The 20,530-nt window shown below is 35.8% G+C and overlaps 1 protein-coding gene across 1 annotated transcript in view; it reads right to left on the bottom strand.

The window, feature by feature from the left end:
* Positions 1-20,530, bottom strand: part of LOC128990052 (homeobox protein dve-1-like) — a 76,816-nt gene that overhangs the window by 42,747 nt on the left and 13,539 nt on the right. The window contains exon 2 of the mRNA XM_054412279.1: positions 7,580-7,760. Coding sequence (XP_054268254.1) covers positions 7,580-7,760 — 181 coding nt within the window. The remainder of the gene's footprint in view (positions 1-7,579; positions 7,761-20,530) is intronic.

Below are 20,530 nucleotides of genomic sequence, written 5' to 3'. Positions count from 1 at the left end.
GTCTCCAGTGGGATCAGGGGAAATCTATGTGACAAAGTTTTCAAATATAGGTATATACAGGACTTTAGAATCGGACCGAAGTCATTTATTTCACTTGGAAAAGTTGCATTATAATTTTGATTAATTCAAAAAAAGAAAATAAGTTTAAATTCCAACATTAAAGTAATTGAGGGAAACGAAAATTTGGTACTGTAAAAGATATTTTTGCAAAGGTCAAAAACTGTTTTATAAAAATCTAATTTTAGGGGGGAATTTATCTCCTAAGTCGCTATCGTTAAACGTGTTTGTAGTAGCAAAACTTCAAATAATATTTAGAACATCGCAAGCAATTTTCCATTTATACGGTGGTAGCTTGAAATTAAGACATCTCAGTTAAATTTTACAAAATAAAAAACTATTTAAGTGATTGTAATAAACTCGTTTTAAATAAAACACAAGTAAAAAATAGTTTTTTTTATATTTATATAAAACTGTATGTTTATATTTGTTATTCATCTACAAACAATGATACTGACAGACAAACCATATTTACGTGACATAAACAACAGTATCTTGTGCATACGATTGATCGTATCAAAAAGCATAATAAAAATCAAACTGATGTTTCCAGTTCGGATAGTAGCGTTCGGATTAGGAAGAGTTGAGCGGCTTATCCTGCAATGATGGATGGATATCCTCAACGCAGTGGTTAATCATAAAACGTTTCCCCCCCCTCTCCCCGAACCCACTTCTCCTACCTTCACCTAAAACTGTACAACCCCCTCCACGGAACGCTAAACACACCACGTGATCGCCGACATATTGTTAAACAGCTGATTACACGAGTTGTGATTGGTATAGACTACTTTTACCGCAATTACTAGTATGTAAGTTAAATTAAAATGGTAAAAACTGGTGTAGGTTAACAGTTTTTTACTTTTTACTTTTTGCAAACAAGGATAAAAAATCATTATATTCCAGAATCGAAGATTGTTTTCGTTATATATGTTGTACTTAGCTAGCACAACATTACTATTGTAAGATTTTTATGAAAAATATACAACTTTTTTAAATCGAAGACTATAAATTACTGTTTGAAAGTAGATTAAACTAATATATAAATTAAAATTGCTATAACATTAATAGAGTGCAATAATTTGCATGATGAATTCGAAACCTTTATATTGACAATTGACAACAATAAATATATCTCTTTATCTCCTGAATTGCGTTTAAAGTTTTCTTACAATAAACAAGAACAGTACGCATGTCAGTAAAACAGTAATAAATACGGGGTTCACAAACCATAAATTCTTTAGTAGAAAATGACGACAAATAAAAAGTAGATCTTTAGATGCAGTGACAACATTATTCTAACAGTTATTTTCTGCAAACCACAACATTACACTCACTGTATCCATAAGGCAATTGCTAGAATAATGCCTAGTTTGGAAAACAATAAATATTAATACAAAAACAATACAAATAAACAGGTCACAAAAAACATTTAAATTAATGAAATCAAGCCGAACCGACGGAAGCGGATGTTTTCAGATTCTCCAGTAGAGCAGCGGATTATTCCAAGCGCTGGAGATTTTGGGAGATTACGCTAGTTTTCACGAGCTCCAGGCTTAATCTTTGACAAACTGTATTGAATTCGCTAATAACGTTCGAATTAGGGCACAAATAACTACAAACGAGCAATCAGTGTTGGTGTTTTACGTTATTAATTAAATTAATTGCATTATTCCGACTTGACGAATTTGTGGCGGATTAAAAGGACTAAGCCCTGAGGATCATCCTTTCTTGCTGATGAGATTCTAAATTAGTTCGAATCAAATTGAATTCTTCGCTGATTGTTTTAATTGTTTGAATGTATTACGATGGTGTATTATATGTTAATTGGATTAGCAGTCATTTTTTGTGTTTGTATTGTTCAAGTGATTATTATTAATAAATAATCCACAACATGACAATAGAAGATGGATTTTGAATAATCTTATCAATTACGTTTGTTGTTTTTCGGTTTTAATTGTAGGCGTTTTTAAATACTGTATATACAACAGGGGGTTTTATTGTATTCTTGGAGGATCTATGTTTAATGAGCGCTAACTGTGCTAACTGCGCTAACTGTGTATTTTATCAGACAATATTTATTAATTGTATGTGTGAAATTTTAAATTGCTATCTTGTAAATTTAGGAGTACAAAGTATACAGTACAACAAAGTATAACAAAGTATAACAAAGTATAAAGGAGTAAAATCAAACACGATATAAATTCACGTTTATGAATTTTTATCAAATGGCGTTTCGTTAAGATTAAAACTGCACAGCATCTTCAAAATGGTTTTGATCGAGTAGTTAAAATCGAACTTGTAACCATTTGTTGAAAACACTATTTTCTACTCTAGGGCCTACTCAACAAATAGTTCTGATAAATTAAACATAATTTAAATTATAAACGACGTATTACAATATTTAAAGTTTGGAATAAACATCAAAGATATTGATACTTAAATGTGGTAAAGGATAAAACAACTGTGTATCAAACATTTAAAATATGTATATGTTTACACTGAACACCTACAAGTTTTAACTAGATTAATTAGGGATAATCTTTAATTTCAGCTGTCAAATTGTAATAATCAATGTTATACTTTTGAATTTTTTATTTAACTAGCTCCCATTTTTATTAATGCTTTTTAAATCTCGATGGTGGAAAATATTCGTTGTTTGCAAAATAAGAAAAAGACACCTTAAATCCTCAGTAACTCGTATCAGAGCATACTATTTAAAATTTTAAAACAAAGATTTCGTCGCTTTTAAGTCTACACACAAATTCACACATGCATTTGTGGAAAAAAACATTACAAAAAGAAAATTCTTTCGTGAATATATGGAAACAAGTACCTTATTTACATCTCGGTAATTTGAGGTAGTTTTACTGCATTTGGTGGTTTACCTCAATAAATCCATAAAACTCAAACAAAGATGAAAAACACCATAAAGTTTCACTTTAAAGTCAACTTATCGGATCAACGTTTTCGACACTGCCAGTACAACTAGAACGGCGGCCGGATTAAGGAGGGGTGGATTAAGAGGGGTAAGGGAGGGGGTAAAGAGGATTATCTGCTCATGATTGATGAGTTTCTCTATGCATGCTCGCTTAATCCCCAACTGGACCAGTAAACACCCTTCTTCACATCCGCGCCAAACGCCACTACAGCCGTGTATTTGAGACTTTCGGGGATTTGATTGTATTCTAATGACAAGCCAATCATTATTATTTTAACACTTTTATATTGAGGCTTCAGATAAAAAAAATATTGATTGACCTGTCTCGCAACACTAATAATTTAGTAATTTTGTTTTGGAATAGGGATATTTTATTTAAAAAAAATTACGTAAGTGTTAGGTAGTTACATCACTTTGATTTGAGATGGGTTTGTTACTGATATAAACGGTAACCCAATAGTCCATTAATAAAACCACTACTGTGTCCTTTTATTGCACTTACGCGACCTATTTGATGGAGGTTTCTGATCCTTTAGGTCTGTATCAGATTTACACCACTTAAAATGCACCAAAAATAACACTATTGTTTTACCCCAAGACTTATACGATGAAGATTATTGTACATAGAAAAGTTATAATTCAAGTAAAATACACCCCCCACCCCATATTTTTATTAAATACATATTTGTGGGCGTGACATATTTTGTGGATACCTTTGCAGCCGAATTATGTGTTTTACAACTAGAATTACTTTATTTATATTTATATATTTTAAGAGTGTATCAATCCCCCTTTTTACCTTAAATTACCCGTTATTATAGTAATCAAATGCATGGATCAGACAAAACTTGGGACGGTTAGCCATAAGGGACACAAATTGACTGACCTGAAGTATATAATATTAGAAGCAGCGTTGACAGTGAACCAAACGCTGCCTAGCATTCTTCGCGCTGACGGTGGCACTGACTCGCTATTACCATTTTTAATTTAATATTAATACGAAAAACAAAAATTATAGGTGTTTAATTGATTTGTTAGGGTGAGAATATTTGTTCGATTATTCTTAAGTACATCACTTTAAGTTAACTTCTTTCATCGTCCTGTACGTTACATATTTCTAAAATCACCCATTGTTGGCCAATCATTGTTGCCAGTCTGTGTTACTTGACACAGCCCAAGCTACAATTAAGTCATCGACCAGTATGTATATAATATAGCGTGTTTAACAAGCGTCAAAACGGTAGTTTATTTCACGCCTCATCTCCTTTCCACTTCTAACGGAGTTAAAGGCTGGAAAATGCGTATATCTACAGCAATTATAAATATCTAATGGGGCTGGCCACAGTCATGGTCTAGGGGGATAATAAATGGGCTTGTACAATGATAGAAGTAATACTACTAGCTTGTATAACCTAAATACCCCCGCCGCAGCAAACCTGCAGACTAAGCGAATTTCCATTTGACTGATTTGATTTACACTGAAATGTCTACTTAAAAAGATAACATTTATTCCCGATTTAAATAGAATTAGTCTAACAAGTACTTAGGCTTGCTGCATCAGGGAGGGTAAAACTGTTTTTTTTTTTTTTTTTTTTGTAAAAAGTTAATAGTTAGTAAGAAATAAAAACGTTTTCCAAATTTGATCAAAATATGTTCATAAACAAGCAAACTACAACAGTTTACTTATTCTCCATAAGAATAACATGGGAATTTTAAATTTACAATTTTTTTGAATTTTCTCCGTAACCATTAGGCGCATAATAACGCTTCAATATACTAAATTATTTGTTTTTTTTTAAGCTCTACAAAATGGTTTGGAAAGAAATTGCTAAATTTTATGTTTTTTGGGTCAAAAATGGGAAAAACCTATTTTTACCCCATAAAACCCCCCGTAAACCCCCGTTCCCATGGTCCGATCATGCTGGATCGCGAACTCGTTCGAATAAACGTAGGTTTACACGTTTGTACTAAATTTCATCAAAATCGGATCATTTTTGCTCGAGTTATCGTGCTAACAGACACACATATATATATATATATGAATTTGAACGGATGGTGTTTTTGGCCTCTAGGGACCTCAAAACGAAAAAAAAATCGGTCCCGCGTCCAGGTCTTACCATGAGTACTACGGTAATAGCTTATTCCCTATATGGGAAATTCGCTAAAAGCACACTCTAGACATGTCTATTCTAAGCTTGGAGTACGTAAATGACGGTAGTTCAATTTAATTCAAACCTAAACCTTTCGATATGAACTACATATTAATCAAACCAAGATTTATCAGCTTGACATGTGGCAACAAACAGTTTTACTGTCAAATTTCATTAAAGGAAAATTATTACATTTCACGAAGTATTAAGTAGGCCTACACTGTTTAACGGCCTTCGTCAAATTTGTTATGGGATGGACACGATTCTATGCAGTTAGAGGATCATTCTATGCACATTTCGACACATGAGGCTACCTCAAGGTTTCCTTATATTTCAAAAATTAGAATCTATATATCACTTTTTTAAATTTTCAATGTGTATACACAATATTAATCCTAACATAATTATAAAAACATTTCTACGAAAATTCTATACTCTAATACAAGCGCGTGCACGGACAAACTTTTATTTTAGTCCAATGGTTTTAATGTTTTTGTTTATTATTAAACCCCGTGTCCGCCTTACAGCCCTACAGAAAGTGCCCATGTTATCTTCAATACATTTTTGTAGCTGCGGTTAACAATCCATAATTTATATCATTAATATTGTCAATTAACTCATATAATATATTTAATGTTGAATTCTCCAGATATTGTAAATAAATCATTTTATACACTTAAACATTAAGGGCGAGTTAAAATGCTATCAACCGTGTTTGTGAATTCGCCAAATTACAGTGTTCAAAAATAAGCCTCAATATTTAAAAAAAAATCTACAAATTTTGTCGCTGTAAATGTGACATTAGAATAAATTTTAAAACTTCGACATCAGCTGATACTGAGTCTAGGTTGAGGTTGACTCCGGCACGATGACGTGTCCCGGGATAAAGTTAAGCCCCTGAGAGGGCTGTGGGGTGGGGGGGGGTTGGAGGATTATCCGGAAATTCAAACAACTCAGCCCCAAATAATTAATTTGGATCAGATAGATCTGGTCACAGTATAAGTTTGAATTGTTTCGTTCCCTACTCTTGGCATAGTTAGGTTGGTGGTCCGTGATCATCTTGCAATTCTGGGGGTGTTTTAGTGTTATTTTTCACCGATAGTTGGTTTTGAATATGCTATATTGCCTGCGTTTTGTTATTGATGTGGTTTTTGTTTTACTGTTAATAATATTTTGGCCTGTTGTACCACGTTTCAAAGTATACTAAAAACACATAAAACAAGCTAAAAACACATTTTACAAGATATGCTATTTGTATAAAAAATATAAAAAAGCGTTTAATTCACCCATCCGGAATACACTTTCAAACATTTAATCCTAAAATTTACTTTTTTATGTAACTGAAAATATATTTTAAAGTTACTATTACACTTAAATAAGGGTGTTGAACAAAAACTTTTTATAGAAGAAATCAAATATTGTATGACCGAATGTAAAGAGGGAAAATTATTTGGCTCGTATTTTTAATTTCTTTTTAAAAAAAAAATAGTAATTGAAAAAAAATTGCGGCTTTGTGAGTGACTAAGGATTTTGGACAATTTACATATTATTTTTAGATATGTTTCTTACTCAGGAACAATGCCCTTAACACATTAGTAGAGAGTTACGGGACACTCTGTATATGCAGATTTACATTAATAGAGCGACAAGACATGTATTTTTTATCGAAAGCGAACATTAACACAGAACCGTCACAAGGAGGTGAAGTGGGTAAGAAATGTCGGCAGGATGGGTAGTAGAGCTCTTTTATTCCAAAGCTGGATTAGTCTGGAGAATTAAAGACTGAGCTGAACGGGCTGGGATTATACAGGGGGAGTCGCAATCCGCCAGACAGACAGACGGACGGATGTGTATAGACTGTTGCTACATGTGATGCTGTGCCAGAGTCAGCTGGTGTTTTTGTCAAATGTTTAAAAAGTGTCTTTACCTCATAACCAATTGCATTTATTTACTAAGTTCCGTTATTTAACGAAGTGCATTGATCAAACGTTTAACATTGAATTTGTATTGAATCCTCAATAATATATTGACACTCCGTAATATATGGACGGTTGGTATGATGAAATTGATTTTAATCGATTGCAGGCCCGCTTCTCGTCATTTAAAGAATATACAAACAGATTAAGCTGAATTATCTGTTAATGCATATCAGCATCACTCACTTAAGTAAAAATAGTTACACTGCAAAGCTATACCTCCGTACGCAGTCTAAAATAACATTTATAATTAACGCTGACTAGTTTCCATGTAAGGGTGACATTCTCAGAGCTTACAACGAAATCAGTTGCAGTCACTTTTCTTTAGAAGATTTAAGCTGCACACGAGGGTAAGAATTTAATTTCTTTGCTTTGAGATTGTTCGCAAATTTAATTTAGAGCGTTTAGCATGGAAGTGTAAGTGTGCAAGCCAATTTCAACTTCAAGGAGATACATACCTCCATTCTTAGCGTCGTCGGTGAGGTGCGGAGGGTAGCCAGGGCCGGGGGCCGTCGTCGGAGGTGTGGAGGCAGTTGGGGGCGGTGGTGGAGGCGGCGGCGCTGGGGAACACCTGATGGAGGCTGGCGACTCAGGCGGCGTTCTGGACTCCCGGTTGGTGATCAGGGCCAGGGCTTGGTTCTGAAAAGAAATCCAAGAAAGTCAGTATGATGGAATATTGGAATCCAGAAGACTTAAGCTGACGTAGACGTAAAAGGTGTTCACCTAATGGTGTAAGAACAAATCTATATTATTCTGTAAAATCAATTGACCTTGGCTTTTAGCAAATTTTCCTTATTATAAGAACACTCTGTGTGTTGCTTTTTTAATGCTGGTATGTGATGGTTGTGTTCATTCTTCTTTTCTGATTCCAACAACGTCAGTTTCTTCTTGAAATTATACCAGCTATGTTTCATCTTAGTATTTGAACTTCAGTCGTCTCGGATGTTTGAGGGTGGAAATCGGTTATTAGTTTGTGCACAAAAAGCAAATGTAATTGGGGTAAATTTCAGAAGAATCTTCTTTGCTGCAGGATTGTCAAAGAAATTACATCTATGGACTCAAGGTAGTTTGTAGACCAGAATAGCTTATCAATTGAAGCACAGGGTTGAAATTAATTCGAGTTATCCTTACATCCTTAAACTCATGCTAATTTTTCTTCCGATTCAAGACAGAATTTTTCCTGTTACTTTAACGCACACCAAACCACGTCTTACGACTAGGGAAACTAATCTTGTAAACTGCAACGATCTTACTATTCATACTCTAGATTTATCCCTACCCATTTCTCTCACACACGCTCCACAACTCACGCGCTTGTCACGATAAAGAAGGAAGAGAATCCACCGGATAACAAGAGCAATAATATTTTTTACACGTTTAAAAAGCGATTTAGAAGCCGCCAACGTGAGACCTAGTGGACGGAAGAGTCACAATAAACTGGGAACCAATTCTTAGAAGTTTGTCAACTGTGGGAGTCAACGTTGTATTCAATTAAAGCACAATGGTCGACAGCTGTGGGAAAAGGGTGATCAAGATGTGAACGCTGAACTGTTAGATTTGTAAGTTCGCGTCGGTGACTATGATGAGTGGACGTTCGGACTGGGAACCATTGGGTAAACTATGTCAAGTTAGTGACTTGAGAAATGCCTGACTTCCTGAAGCAATAGGAGAAAATAAGCAGGATTTGACGAATAATGAATTGGATTGGTTGTTTTACTTCGGTGATAATACAGGGTGTAAAAAATGCACAATCTATTTAAGCATCCATAGATCATTTTTGAAACTACCATATGATAGAGGAACTCATAAAGTTTTTTTTTACATGATTTCCGTGTATCAGCTGATCATTGCTGTCACTCAACGCTTTAAACTTCAAAACATAACCTACAGTAAGGCAGACGTCAACGTGCAAGCAGTGTGTTGAATATCACATTGAAACAAAATCTATCACAATGTAATTTTTCCGTCTGGGGTTTTGTCAAAAACCATGTTTACAAGCCGAAAATCTCCAATGTTGGAGAATTGAAATTTAAAATCAATGCAGCCTTCAGCAACATCACTGATGAAATGCAACATGGAGTGTGGTCAGAGTTAACCGTATTGACTAAATCAATAAATAAGGTTACCTTCGTCAATCAGCTCATAGAAGTTGAAACATTGTTACGGCCGTTTCAGCATATCCATGCCATCATCAGACGTTCAGCCAAGTGGCGTCGTTAATATACAAAAACACAAACTGTCACACGCGACGTACACATGTTTGTGTTTTTGTATATTAACGACGCCACTTGGCTGAACGTCTGATGATGGCATGGATATGCTGAAACGGCCGTAACAATGTTTCAACTTCTATGAGCTGATTGACGAAGGTAACCTTATTTATTGATTTAGTCACAAGATTAGCTCAGGGGCTAAAAAATATGGATTTTAATTAACCGTATTGACTGTCTTTCTGTTGAATGTTGAAAATCTTAATATTAAACAACTATTAGTTTTAGGTAACACCCGTCATTTATCCTCAACAATATTTTAGTAAGCTGAGAGAATGTCCAAACACTTTTCTGCCATTAATGGAAGCCATGTTGAAATTGTTTAATTAAACTTGTATCCAGAAAAACTTATGTGTGTTAGTTTATATTTAAAAACATTTGTATAGGCCTGTTATTGAAATATTTACACTTCAAGTACGGTACTGCAAAGCTGTTCAGTTTTTTTGGGGACACTCTGTTTGAATGGACTTTTGGGAAGGGAAGGGAATTGCCATGAGGTTTACTACGCTACTATGACTCGTCCTAAAAAGGGCCTAATTTCCCGATGCAATGAGTAAATAATGCCAAAAGGATAATGCCAAAAGGAGAAACCATTATCCAAGAAATAACAAAGCAGTGTTAAGGTTTGAAATTTTTTTTTATGAATTTAATGAGTCAAAGAACAACCTCTTCCTAGGATAACTGAGCTGAATAACATACATTTCATCGATTCCTGGATCCGATTATGCCTTATGGTTTTTTTTGTTAAGTTCGCTGAATGGAGATACACTACTGGCTTACATTTAAATGTTCAATATTTAAGAAAAACCCTTAGAGAATAGCTTCTTTTGATTATTGGTTGAGGAATGTCTATTCAAAAGAATATAGATAGGATTAATTTGTAAATTCGATGTATGTTTACTAACGTATTGCTGGTTCATTACTAGATTTTCATTACAAATATTCATAAGGCTAAAATATCCTGATCACATCTTCATTATAAAGAAATAAACTATGATTAGATTGTTACATACATGTAAGAATCAGTATTATCAAAAATATGAAAATGTGTTTTATATTTAGCATTTTAGATCCAAAGGCAATATCAAAGATCCATTGAAAAAAATAAATAACAAACTACACAACCAGTTAAAAGAAGTTTTAATATGTGTTATAAAGAAATAAACATTTAGTTAGGGGGGTCGTTTAGACTATCGATAAAGCGAATGAATCGGTTCCTAAATCGAGGGTTGGTTAAGTCCACCGCCCCAAGGGGGTGGGTCTGACTATAGCAAAACACTTCCCAACAGACCATTAGAGCTGTAATGTGGCATTCCAACTCCAACAGGTAGCCGCCACGAGGATAGGCGCTGTGCTTGTAGAAGACCCAGCACTTGTCTTACAAATGGTTGATAACGTGTTACTACAGGGTGTCCACAGAAAATTTGTCATTGATTTTCATGACTATATATGACCATCTACCGTTGATTTCCATGACGAACTTTACTAAAAAATCATAATATAACATACACACATGAATGATACTGCCTTAGACAAGTTATTTCGCAGAAAATACTGAAATATGTATTTACAGATAAAAATGGAGAACAATAGGTACAACATTGAACTAATACAAACTCAAAACTCATAAACTAATGCAACTGTAATAAATTGAATTGTCGGATATTTTTTAAAAATCGTGAAAAATTCTACAATAGTCGGGAGAGAGTCTTGAAAAAGAGAATAGTCTTGATTTTTTTTTTTAAACGCGAAATCATGTAGGACCTTTACTACAGGGTAATATAATGAGAGCCAATAAGCGTAAATCTTAATATATTCATTACACCCGTCAAAGACTGAGCATAATATACGCTTTTAGTGTGCACACTTTTGTTAAATATTTACCTAACGAAGTAGCTTTTCAAGATGGTTAAATCAGATACACGAAAACAACCATTTTATTTTTATTTTTTTGTAAAATAGCTTTATAGTAAAACCTCAGATTGGATTTAGAAGATATTATTTTTTTTTGCATTAAAAGCATTTTTTTATCATTCGTCAGATGTTACAAAAATTATAAAATCAATATTCATAGCTTGAGGAATAAATCTGATTGATACAAACTACAAAGATTTTTTTGGAAAACCAAACTGCAACGATTATTATTTTAAGGCTAATGTTTTGCAATGTTGAAAATCTTAATACTAAACAACTATTCGTTTTAGGTAACACCCGTCATTTATCCTCAACAATATTTTAGTAAGCTGAGAGAATGTCCAAACACCTATAACAACAAAACCCACTATAACTTACTATATGCTTTGCAAGTAACAATAATACTTATTGACTATTTCTTCGTCAAATTTTTGTCATGGAACCGGACAGTGTGTGATTTGCTTGTCCATCCAGTGTTGCCATAAATAAAACACTGAACCATGTCAACCTCACCAAGTGTTGCGGAGATTTTATCACGAGTTGTAACACATTATCTGGTCACTTTATCCACAGTTGTTTTCTGGATTGAAGAGACAGATTACCGGACGATTGGGTCCACTTAGTCCAATCCCACTTTCGGCCAATGAAACTTCGATAATAAACAATCGATACACACGTAATCTATACAAATAACGCAAAAGTTCCTTAAATAAATACTTTCAACATTTCAATTCCATATGATAGAGGAACTCATACAGATTGTTTTTCAACATAATGTCCATGTATCAGCTGATCCATTGTTGTTCATTGTTGTTGTGGTTTTGGATTGTTATTTGTTGATATTGTTTTTAATCTAGAATGTAATTTACTTGTCGATTTAGTTCCAGTCACGAATGCAATAAAAGGACGTATTTTGAGCAGATAGGCTTTGGATTATAACAAGTATAGCTTTTGGGGCACTAAGAAACTGTATAGTAAAGGTCCATAATCTATGAGTGAGATTATAAAAATACAATTTTGTGACCTATGAAGGCCAACGCTATTGGTCTGACTGTTGTAATAGGCCTATGTCAAACCGCTTGTACACTTTTAACATGGTAACCAAACATGGGGTAGCAACAGGACAGTTTTTAAATCACAAAACAAATTGTGGCACTGTTATGTTACTAATTAATATTATGTTGGTTACGGTTTCAACGAAGTAAACATATTAATGGTCAGTATTATAATAATACGGACATTACTCTAAAAGAAAATAATGTTAAACTGTTTGTAAACCTAAAATACTGACCACAAGTACACATGGCAATTCAAATAAACGATTGTGTACCCACTATACTGTAAATAAATGTTACTACGATGCCAATTTCAAGATTACCGAAAAAAACACTTACGATCTCTTTTCACACTATTAAACAGAAAGAAGATTGCCTCCAGCATTTTGAGTTTTGAGAAACCAGCGGTTTGCCTGGTCTGACTAAGCCAATTAAGAAAGAGTGAAAATTGGTCGAAGAATGAATGAGTCCAGCAGTCTAGTAGTATTTCTTGTACACCTGTCAGGGCTTGTCGGCTATCAGCTTATCACAAGGACTATTAGCACTGAAGAACGCGGGCTGAGGACCCGAAAATACCTTTGGTCGAGTTAGAAACGTATTTCTGCTGGATTTAGCACCTAGATATGGTTGATCCTGGTACCCGCTGAGTCATTTCCCAGCGTTCTCGAATTTTGAGTGGGCCGTAGTTAGCGCACTAAAATTGTTTTATGCGTATTTACATCGATTTGAAACTTGTTTTAGGTTCTAAGGTTTTAAAATTTGTTCAATTGTTTGCCTCTTCTCATTTTCCGCTCTTAAGTTGTTGTTTGACTTGTGTTTTCCGAACCTGCGCGGATTACACGACTAATCTTGTATTGTTCGCCTGAAGAAGTGATTAAGGTTTCATTTTCCGGAACGTCGTAACATGCGTCATTTACTTGTCGGTAATGAGAAACAAGTAAACTCATTTTTGGTAAATGTAATTAAATACGTATTTTATGGATAAATCACTAGCCCAACGAACTCTTGAGGGTTATTATTGTCATTTTCATGAAATTAATGTGATCGTGACTCATCAAAATCATACTTGAATTAACTCACTCATTTTTGCCGCTTCCTACGTACTTCTTGAGTACACTTAAAATGGAAGAGTATGAGTTAACTAATTTTTGCCTCTTCCTACGTATTCCTTGAGTACACACATGGAAAAGTTTGAGTTAACTCATTTTTGCCGCGTCTTACGTAATGTAAGTTCATCAGAAAGCACTTACTTCATTAAAACTGCCAAGTTTAAACAATTAAGACTGATCTGCTAAATGGGTCAGCTCTATAATTGCTCCAGTTGGCTGGAGGCTGGATGGGTGTGAAGATTGCAAGGCTCAATGGGCGATGATACAGACACGTGTGTATGTGATATGCCCCATTATAAACGTGTGTACAAATTGTATGAATAATAGGTCATTGTATAATAAATTACGGAATTAATAAGATTTTTTATGCGTGGTATTTTTTGTGGCCGATAAGCTCTCGAATTAAGACCTTCCATTTTTCATCTTCAACGTTGATGCAACTACTGCAGGGCGTACGTAGGAAAAAATCTCATCTGTGTTAGATTACTTGTACCACAGAAAAATAGCTTCATCTAAATTGTACTTACGGTTAAATTGAAAAAAGTGAATAAAATGTGTCTAATAACACTGTTGTAACACATATTTATACTTTGTTAACACATAAGACGATAAAAAATTGATTGATTGATAATTGATACGTATAAAAGATGCACCAACCTATTGGGTCTGATGATGATTGGAGTGTCCAATCGAAATAGATCATCACTTACCATCTTTTATGTATATTTACCGTCCTGTGAGTTAACAGGACAAGTGTAGAGATATGTTTAAGGAGTGTTTTTGGACGCACTTCTTTAAAATCTCAGATAAAGAAAAAAGTGTAACACATATTATTAAATTACAGTTCAGTAAACATTGTACTTTGGTTTTGGAGGAAAGTTAGGATTAAAATTTGTTGAAAAACGGTATAATATAAATCTATGTACATTCGTCTACTTGGAGTGCAAAGGTTTCATTGGTTAATTTCTGTCTTCAAGACCCAAGTTAGAACCCCGCCAACACTTTTAGCCGAAATCCCCCCCGATCACATGGTTCTGAAAAGTAAGATATAGGTAGGCCTAACCCCTAACTCTGCCCAGGTAAATTGCCTCTATTCAAGATACCCACCTGTGTAAGTCAATATTTCTCATTATAGCCTACTGTGACGTGTAAGGGTGTAAGCCAGAACGTGTTAAGTGTAGGACCAGAGGCGGCCGCGGCGGCGCGAGTGTCCAGTTGACTCCACTTGACCTGCGGGTTTAGCGGGGATTACACGTCGCCGCCTACACAGCACAAACGTCACTTGGACACCAGGGTCACTTCTGTAGCTGAGGCATACCCCACACTATACCTCCGGGGCATACCAGGGTCACTTCTACAGCTGGGGCATACCCCACACTATACCTCCCATGAGGCATACCTCATGAACTACCCCCGCTCAACGTGGTTTACATCTAGCTGGGGCATACCCTTATGTGATCGTTGGGCATACCCCACACTATACCTCCAGAGGTTTGGCATCTATTGCATCGCGGGGTATGCTCCATACCCGATACCCCTCGAGTTTACGTTATTTGCCCCACGTTTCCCCTACAAACCATGCACTTTAAAGTGTCGAGAACTACCGTTGTACGTTGTAGAGAAATCTTCAATAGCAAATCTACCACTCATCTCTTGCTCTATTTCTACAACCTAGAGGCTCTTATTCTCGGCTTAACGAGGGTGAATTCGTAACTCAGAGACGTAATTAAATGGACGAAAATGTTGCACTTTAAACATAATTTTCAACAGTACCTCAATGTAAAATATCGCAAATATTGCAAATTAAAATTAACACAAATTACGTACCACCTCACTGTTCTCACAATCATCTGATCAAAATTAAATATCTCCCAATAATAAAATTCAGAAAAATACCCTAACCACCCACCTTAGTCATTCCTCCCTAGTCCCTAACCCTAATTATTCCAATCCCAAATTATTGCTTAAATCCCCGTGATCATTTGAAACTTGACATGGAGGACAAAATACACTAGTAGTGAAATAACATAACGAGTAAAGCAATGAGGGTTGGAACGCGACGCCTAAGACATTGCAATTGAATCGCGGGCCCAAGTTTAGTCGAAATTATAACACACATGTTGGTTTATATTGATATTTTCCCCAAGCCAGAGTTATGTTGCAATAGCTCTGATTGTGCATTATACTTATTTACAATTACGCTAACTTCATTGTTAGGGATTATATTTGGTTTTTAAACATAGAGCTGATGACTCTACAGATCTTTTAAGTTTAGTTATTGAAGTTTAAGAACACAGGCTACAGATATATTTAATTGCACATCAGTAGATAACTAGTATCATACAGGTAGTTTATTTATTGGAATTTTAGACCACCTGATAAAGCCACATAGAAACAAGGGCAAAAAATAATAAAAACAACTGTTGGAATGCGCTAACTATTTTGAAAAATTTCATGGAAATACATATTAGAATATATTTGCGGGTTTAAAATAAAGCAGAAGATATTCAATATCCATAAACACCTATCAAACGTAGTTTCGTATAAAAGGAAACATTTAGATATTCACATAACTCATTAACACTTAGCAAACCTACTCATTGTTCCAAGATGACACGGTAATAAATATTGCTGAATACAGATAAGAGAGATCAATTAAATTGGTGTATTTACGAAGATTAAATTAATTGTCTAGTTTACTGTGATTAGAAGTGAACTGACACTGTACCCGTCCATTCACAATACAAATCGACTTCCTGACGCCTACAAGTCCGTATTTTGATATCCGAAATCGAAAGTGAATGTACTGTACATCATTAGGACATTCCTTTAATTAGTAACAATGTGATAGTTAAATATAAGTTGGGTGCAAATAATGGTTTATCCATGCTGCTATAATGGATTGCTATAAGTATTGTAAATTAAAATTCCCAATTCAAACAAAATTTGGCACTCGTTATTTCGATTTCGGAATGTGAGACAGTTATAGTAATTTGAAAATAATGAATATGCCAGTCACATCGTAACAATATGAATGTACAAAGATTTTTTTATACAGAGAAAAATCTATTGAAGACTCTAATTATTCAACATTCAAAGAGATGAAAATTTGTATTCTGTGCCGTCTTACTATATTTTTACCTCTTTCAAACATTAGACTACTTACAAGACTTTTTTGTCCTAGAACGCTAGGCACGAGTCCAGGATGGTTTTGCACAAATTCAGGCTAGACTTAGGGGTTGCGGCATTATCACTTAGATAAAATCCATTGGTGATTTGGCGGGATTTGACCCCGGGACCTAGTAAGTCCTGCGCTCTAACCAGCTCGCTCCTCTATTTACAAGAATAGCAGGTACAAAAATAACAATTAAAATAATTACACATTTTGTGTAGAACATGTCAAATCTAATAAAATTGATGATTCTTGAGATAGGGTTACGCAAATCAACACCAGTTCAAAAACCTTAATTGAAAAAAATCTTTGATAAACTACAGTAGTTTTTAAGTGTTCTATAAACATTTACCATGTATTGAGTGAAAGTAATTGTCCTAGTTCGGTATTAGAATGAAAGAAAGAAAGTACCTAGGCCAGTATTAATTACGGGATACATAATTAAACGCTAATCTATAAATATTCTTCGGACCGTGCTTGGTCTAGACGGTGACCGAGGTGGCGGCGAAGGGATTTGGGCAGCCGGCGGCAGTGTGGCAGAAATGGCTCGAGAAATATTGTTCAGCACTTGGTCTGCTCACTCTAGCAGATTACATAAAGGTTGTTGTCGGACAAAAGCAGCTGAAGTTTCCAACTCTAGATACAAAAAATCAATCGAATCTTTATGACAGAACAACACGCTTGCGTGCGCATTTAAGGGCAAATATGAATATTATCTGCATTTATATTACTGACTATTATCAGCTGTCTCTTTACACAAGACCATCAATTTTAGCCCAATCACCCGGGATGTAGTGATCCATTCCGAAACATCAAAAAAGCTATTGACTGCTCTGGAACTGGACGCGGCGCGGCACGGTGTCCTGACATAATACACTCATACTACTAAGCTATACTACTTGTCTTAAGGAACCACATTGAACTGCGACAATTAATAGTATTATTACAATGAGTTCAATGTTAAGAAGTAAATATGCATATATATATACAATAATCTAACTGTTTAATTCAAACTGCTATACTGGCAAATCATTCATTAAATTCGTTGATTTTCATTTTGAATTTCATCAAATTAATTTTGAATTCATTAATTTAATTAAATCATTGCTGGTAAGATGTTGATCCTGAATTATCTCATTTGAACATAATCGCAAACACATTATTTAGTTCACATGCGTAGTAGAAGTCAGGGCCGGGGATAGTAGCTAGTACTAGCTACTATCCCCGGCCCTGGTAGAATTGTCTATGAATCATTTACGAACCAATTGTATCAGAATCTATGTAAATTATCTAAACATTTAATTGGTCATAGATTTCTAGAAACAATTTCACAGGCTACTATTTTGGTATTTTAATTCCTGACGGGATTATCAGTATATAGCAAATATACAAATAAGACGAAATAGTGGATACAGGGAAGATGAAAATTGTTCAAATGAAGTATGGTATAAATAATTAACATTTTAGAAAAGTGAAGGGAATGTATTAACTTGAAATTAAGAAAAACAATTGAATATTGTAAAATCAAATCTTAAAATAAAAACAAAGGTTCTTTAATTAATATAAAATAAAGCCATAAACCACAACGCTATTAACACAAATTGCCGAGTTTAGATTCAATTCGCTAAGTCCCAGTGCGCTTTCATCGGATAGCCTTTGCCGGAATCTACATTTACATTAATTCGGAGCATTTGTCAAATGAATTCACTCCACCACGGGTGGAAGTGGAGTTCTTTACTCCCTTTGGCAGATTAAGTGTAGTGTGGAGCGGCGGATCCCACTTATGCCGGCTTATGCCTAATGATATCCCTAGGAAAGGGCACTACATTAAATCATACGTACAGGTAACTCAATAATTCCCGATACACAGTAAATCCCTTTGAACGCAGCCGGGCTTCCTTCAAAGATCTAATCCCGCGCCAACTTTGTCTCCCAAATACCTTCGCCCCCTCTCATCCCTCCCGCCCTTTTTAAGTAGCATATTATAATAACCCCATATAATCCGGATCCCAGGTATTTATCTGGAGCAATCAATTTCGACCCGAGGTTAATTTCGATTTGATTGAGACGGGTAAGAGGAGGTTAAGCTGGTCAAATGATTGCTTTTAAATTTATCGGAGCGGATAAGGGTGGAAATTTTCCTCAAGTTTGTTTGCCAGTTAATTTGATGATAAGTAAAATGGGTTGTGTTAACAAAATTACATTTTGTATACGGTAGAGTTGTACTAGGAACTACGTTTTGACGTAACCTATAATATATTAACTGTATGGATCTTAAATTATTATAAGAAAAACTTGCGATTCGATATCTTTCGCATTTTATTGTCCTTTAACATATACTGGATTATTTTTAATTGTTGTTTGTCCGAGCCATTTGTTGGGCTTACTGTTTATTTTTAAGTTATAAGTGGCGATTGTGCAAAATCGATATAAGCCAGCTTTTCTACTATCTGTATCAAGATTTAATTTATTTAGGTAGTGGGGTACGAACTTTTCCAAAATGTGCCCAATGTACGAACACTCCTTGCAGCGATATCTCCAACATCTGCTAGTGCTCGGTCACCGATGGTCGTGGTCGTGGTCGTGGTGCCTCAACTGTGTCAAGTGTGCAGTTTCCCGGACTCCACACTCCGCAGGTCGCGAGTTCCCCTTGTTACCCTCAGGGGTCGCTCCAGCGCCGCTCCGGGACTTCTGCGAGTCATCCGCGACGCGTCCCGAGATTGTCACCGGTCCCAATTCCTACCGTGTTATTACCAAAGTCTCCGTTGATATTTTGCTCACTTCATTTCCACGTTACGCTCTGTCGCCTAGGTACGCCGCCGCCTGGAACGCACCGGATGGACGCAATGATTTTTATAACCGCCCCCCACCACCGCTTCCGCTCGCCGGCGGACAACACTTATTATGCATTGTCAAAGGAGATAAAACACGCTTTGTTGTTTCGGTAATTTCGTCGAGATCTGTCAGTGGCGGTTTGTGGATCAAGGGTTATGGTCTGGGCACATTGTGTCTTGTGCGCCTGCGTCGCGCGGACCGTGGCTGCGCAGTCATCTACAGTACCGGAGTCACCGCGCGTCTTCCTTCTTCGCTAATTCCGCAGATCCTCCTCTCTTATATTCCGCGCTGGTCCTCGGGTAAACACAATGTCTGTTGGCTTCACTGTATCCTTTGTGCCTGCCGCTGGACAACTCCTTCTCACTCTAGTTGCCACGAGCCCCTTTGTCGTCGAGTAGCTCCTACAATGGTGAAAAGCTCGATGCTTCATTCTTCATGGGCGATGCGGTTACACCTTGTAATATCTTGCGGGGGAAATCTTGTAAAAGTTAGTTTCAGCGTTCCCTTTCCACAAGCTTATAGTTTAATCTGACTGCATACACAACACTTAATAAAATGTATACAAACTTTGCAATAGTTGATTATAATTTAGCAAAATTTTCATCCTTCTCACCCCAATAGTTCCTCCTATTGCCGGCTTTTCCAGCGGTGTTTCGTTGAAAACACCCTGACCAAAATTTGTTTAGCAGGATATTGTTATGCAGTCAGGAGTTTTTGATATGTTTTCTTGCAGTCAGCAAGTCAGTGTACACAGTGCACGTTGCACGCCGGTTGTCCGTTGACAAGAGTTTTCACGGTGGCGCGCCTCCCCCCACCCCACCCTCTACATCGTCACCCCTCGACGCACTCTTTACTCCCCTTCCTGTCTTGGCTAAGCTTCGTCTCCACTCATGCACTCATTACACACCTGTCCATGTCCCCTGGCTGTCTTTGTCTGCGAGTTCTACTGACTTTGTTCGAACTGACTTGCCATTCATACACAGAACGGTTTTGCACTTTCCAATAGAAAATGTTGCATTCGCCGATAGAGTTAAAAACTTACCAAGTTGTGATC

This window comes from Macrosteles quadrilineatus, unplaced genomic scaffold (assembly GCF_028750875.1).
Source record: "Macrosteles quadrilineatus isolate MER2022 unplaced genomic scaffold, UCM_ALF_1.0 Scaffold_3__2_contigs__length_128488019, whole genome shotgun sequence".
Lineage (NCBI taxonomy): Eukaryota > Metazoa > Arthropoda > Insecta > Hemiptera > Cicadellidae > Macrosteles > Macrosteles quadrilineatus.
The sequence above is the reverse complement of the archived record's forward strand: the minus strand, read 5'-3'. Positions and strand labels throughout refer to the sequence as shown.